Genomic DNA, 4,203 nt, shown 5'->3' with positions numbered 1-4,203 from the left:
TCCCCCCCTGGTGAACGACGTTCAGGTGGGATACCCGTTCGAGACGGTGGGGCCGTATTAGTTGCGTATAATTATACTCCACGTCATTTTCCACATAGATGATCGGATGCCACGTAGATATTGTACGTATCTTAGGTGAAGACGGTTTCCGCCGGCCCCACGTCATTAGAATCGGAGTTGGACCCGAAAATTACGTCGATCGAGGTGGAGTTGATGCCGGCGATAGGCGGTGGTTACGGGGAAAATATTTGAATCCTTGCGTGTGCGCCATTGCTGGTTCTCCTTAGGGTTTGAAAGGTTCTATCGGGAGGGAGACGGCGGGGACGACGACGTTGGGAACGGCAAGGCGTAGCGGTTTCGTTCGTGTGCGCCATAGCTCATCCTCGTTAGGGTTTGGAAGGTTCCGTCCATCGGGAGGGAGACGGCGAGGGAGGACGACGTTGGGGCGGCAAGGCGTAGCGCACTGCGACGAGGAGTCTGGGCAAGGTCGGACGTGGAGGCGGGAGGCGGATCCGGCGACGAGGAGTCTGGGGCAAGGTCGGACGTGGAGGCGGGATGCGGATCCTGCGACGAGGAGGCTGTGCAAGGTCGGACGTGGAGGCGGGAGGTGGATCCGGCGACGAGGAGGCTAGGCAAGGATCGCACGCGGGTTGTTGCTGCTGCTACAGGCGGCGTTAGGGTTTGGCGGATCATTGTTGGTTCGTGGTAGGTAAAGTAATTGCATGTTCATGATTTGGTTGATGTTAGGGTTTGGGTTTCGAGCTCCTTTTTGAGATGTACTTATTTTGGTTGTTACTTTGAACAGGCGATGGACGTTTCAGATTTGAGTGCAAGTTCAATGGAGTACGAAAGCGGAAATACAGATGAAGAGGAATTCAATATTTCGTCTGCCAACTATAATGCACCTCGTGAAGATGAACAAAGTTTGGGAGACGATGATGTCGACGAAAGTGTGAGTGAAACGGAAGTACTAGTTTTATTTAGTACTTGCATGTAAGTAGCTAAATACTGATTGTGCTTATTTTTGCTAATAGATGGATGCAGATGGTGTTGATGTAGAAGATGATAATGTAGAGCAAGAAGAAGATGTTGACACTGATAATGTGAGTGTGTAGTAATAATTGTGTGATTGCATAAAAATATGGAATGTCTGATAATGTGAATTGATGTTGACATGGTTTAAAATGAATTAGATTCAGAGTGATGTTCTGGAGGAGGCAACTGATGACGAGAGATTGGACTGTGGTTTTGTTGATGAGGTATGCATTTTAATTTTATTAGGTGATATGTATGTTTAATTTATATTTAATAACTCAACAATGCATTTTATATAGTCGTGACATGGCCGTTAATATTTCTTGTTTGGTCAGGTCTTAGTTGGCGATAATTCTTCTTACGACTATTACGGTGATTCAGACTTGGAGAATATAGAAGAACCTGTTAGAAGAAGACATGTAAGATTTATGAATTTATTCGTTGTATGACTCGCGGCCATGGCGTTAAAAAAATTGTTTTAAATGTTATCCAATTGTGCATGCAGGTGAAATCAGTTGGTAAGAAAAAGAATGGATCAGAGGATGAAGATGAGAGTGATACAGAAGATAAGAGAAAGTTTTACTGGGAGGTAATGGAGAAGACATTTGTGTCTGAGGCAGCTGCTTATACTTTTTATAATGGATATGCTCGACAAGAGGGATTCGGTGTAAGAAAGTTCAAGTTCAAAGAGACTAAGGGTGCTAACAAAATAGTTCGTAGAAGGCGGTTTGTGTGTTCTCGGGAAGGAAAACGTAACAGCAAGTTTCGACTATGGACAACCGCACTCGTAGGTTGAGACCTTTGTCACGTTGCAATTGTAAAGCGGAGTTGGATGTGAAGCTTGATAGAGGTTCGAGGGTTTGGCGAGTTGCAAAATTTGTTTACAAGCACGGTCATAAGTGTGCGGAACCGAGCGAGAGCCCATTTTTATGGTCACATAGGAGGATAAAAGATTTCCGGAAAGCGGAGATATTAGCATTGGCAGCAGCTGGGGTTAGGAAGCATGTGATCATGGATACCTTCCTCGGCAAGTATGGTCGGTACACCAGCTGTTGGGTTTACGAGGAAGGACTTGTACAACATGTGCTTGCAGGGAGAAGAGAAAGTTACTTGCAGGTGGTGATGCTAGCTCAGCCATTGCCATGATGGAGAACCGGAGGAAGAAGTTTGCTGATTTTTTTTTTTGAGTACGACGTTGATAGTAAAGGTCGTTTGAAAAGCTTGTTCTGGTGTGATGCTCGGTCCGGCAGGATTACAATGATTATGGAGACGTACTTGTGTTCGATAGTACATATAAGATGAACCGATATGGTATGCCATTTGTTCCGTTTGTTGGAATTAACAATCACCGGAGGACGACAGTTTTGCGTGTGCCATCTTATCGGATGAGAAGGAAAGCACGTATGTATGGTTATCGAAGACTTTTTGAAAGCTATGTTGCAGCAGAAACCCAAGTCAATAATCACCGATGCCGATAGTGCGATGATTAGAGCTATTCGAAGTGTGTTTCCGGAGCAGTCGCACCGTATTTGTTCATGGCACATTGAAAAGAACATGGCTCGGCACCTAAGTTTCAAGTCGTTGAGTGAGTTTCGGGCTCTGTTGTATTACACGACCACACCGGATATATTCGAGGAAAGATGGCACGCTTTTATCCAGAAATGGCAGACGGAGAAAACACAGACGTGGCTGAAAAGAATGTAAAAGAAGAGGAGATTATGGGCAGCGGCGTACCTATCTGAGGGGTTCTGGCTTGGTATGAAAAGCAATCAGCGAAGTGAAAGTCTTAACTCATGTCTTCACCTACACCTAGACTACGGTATGACACTAGTGGATTTGATTTTGCACTACGAGAATGCTATAGTGCGCATTAGAGAGACGGAGGCAAAAGATGACTGCATCAGTTCACAGACATCACCTGTACCAGTAACCAATTTGAGGAGAATTGAGAGAGCTGCTGCAAAGGTATTCACTCCGGCAAACTTTTATATATTGCAGCAAGAGATATATAAAATAGAAGGCATTGAGGTTATAGATCAGTATAAGGGAACGAAGGTGAGATGCGGTTTGTTGTTGCTTGGAAAAAGAGAAAGCATGCAAAGTTTTATGTTGACTATAAACCGGCCAACTCGGATAAATTAGTAGAGTGCAGGCTGTCGAAGGATGATCCGGAGGGGACTTCCTTGCAAGCATATTCTGCATGTACTTGATGTGCTGGATTTGGATGAAATACCGGGTTGTTTAGTTCTTCGCGATTCTCTAAACAAGCTAGGGGTGGCTTGCCGGCGAGGCGCACGAGCGATCTACATGATTGGGGTTTTCCCGTAGCGGAGGAGCGACAAAGATTTACGGAGTTGAATGTGTTACAAGCTGAAGCATTGCAAGTTGCATACAAAGATCCACTGTTGTTCGAGCGGACCAAGGCATTTTATGCTGATATTATTTCAAACAAGATGGAGTATGATAATGTACCCAACCGTCCCACAAACTCGCTGAATACTAATGTAAATGAATTGGGTGACCCTGCTCAAGTTGCTGCTCGAGGTGCGCCTAAGAAACGAAAGCGTAGAGATGATGGACAAGGACCCGTGACAATGAATGGAAGGCCATTATCGTATGACGAGCGGGGTAGGAGGATTCGATGTACCAGATGCAAAAAGGCTGGACACACCAAACGTAGCTTGAAGTGTGACCTGAATCCTAGGTGAGTATAAATTTTTCCTGGCGATCAATTATTTATGTATCATTTTAAACTTTAGTTATTTACTTTATCATCTGTATTGTTAATTGCAGGCATGTTGCGCATATGTTAGGAGGTCAGGATGATGAATGACTTATTTTGAAGGACGAACTTGGCACGACATTATGAAGATTCAGTTGGCATGCCGATATGTTTTATGTAGTCATTGGCTATATGAAGCTGTAGTCATTGCTCATTATGTGTTGTATTTGAAAATTTTTGATGATACTGATATTTTGATGGTGCTATTACTACATTAATTGATGCTGATGATATTTCACAATTTTGATGCATACAAATTGTTGGCAGACCATGGTTTTAAAGTTATGTTATTTAAAGATCTGTTATATGAAGGTGGAGTTGGAATGGTGACATGGGTTTTAAAGGAGATAATTACAAAAACCCACGACAATTGCGGCTAGTGTTTG

General features: G+C 43.9%; 1 protein-coding gene across 1 annotated transcript; it reads left to right on the top strand.

The window, feature by feature from the left end:
• Window positions 1-804: 804 nt before the first annotated feature.
• LOC124671086 (germ cell nuclear acidic protein-like) lies at window positions 805-3,627 on the top strand. Its single transcript, XM_047207519.1, has 6 exons — window positions 805-952; window positions 1,035-1,103; window positions 1,194-1,259; window positions 1,371-1,454; window positions 1,541-1,624; window positions 3,568-3,627. Exons 1-6 carry the CDS (start codon window positions 809-811, stop codon window positions 3,625-3,627), a joined length of 507 nt encoding a protein of 168 aa, XP_047063475.1. The 5' UTR covers window positions 805-808.
• The last annotated feature ends 576 nt before the right edge of the window (window positions 3,628-4,203 follow it).

The sequence above is a fragment of the Lolium rigidum genome, chromosome 7 (assembly GCF_022539505.1).
Source record: "Lolium rigidum isolate FL_2022 chromosome 7, APGP_CSIRO_Lrig_0.1, whole genome shotgun sequence".
Lineage (NCBI taxonomy): Eukaryota > Viridiplantae > Streptophyta > Magnoliopsida > Poales > Poaceae > Lolium > Lolium rigidum.
This window is presented reverse-complemented; position numbering and strand designations above follow the sequence as displayed.

Coding starts and splice junctions, on each gene's coding strand:
- LOC124671086 (XM_047207519.1), top strand. CDS start 809: ATGGACGTTTCAGATTTGAGTGCAAGTTCAATGGAGTACGAAAGCGGA. Junction 1,260..1,370: donor ACTGTGGTTTTGTTGATGAG/GTATGCATTTTA, acceptor TTGTTTGGTCAG/GTCTTAGTTGGCGATAATTC. Junction 1,455..1,540: donor AACCTGTTAGAAGAAGACAT/GTAAGATTTATG, acceptor TTGTGCATGCAG/GTGAAATCAGTTGGTAAGAA.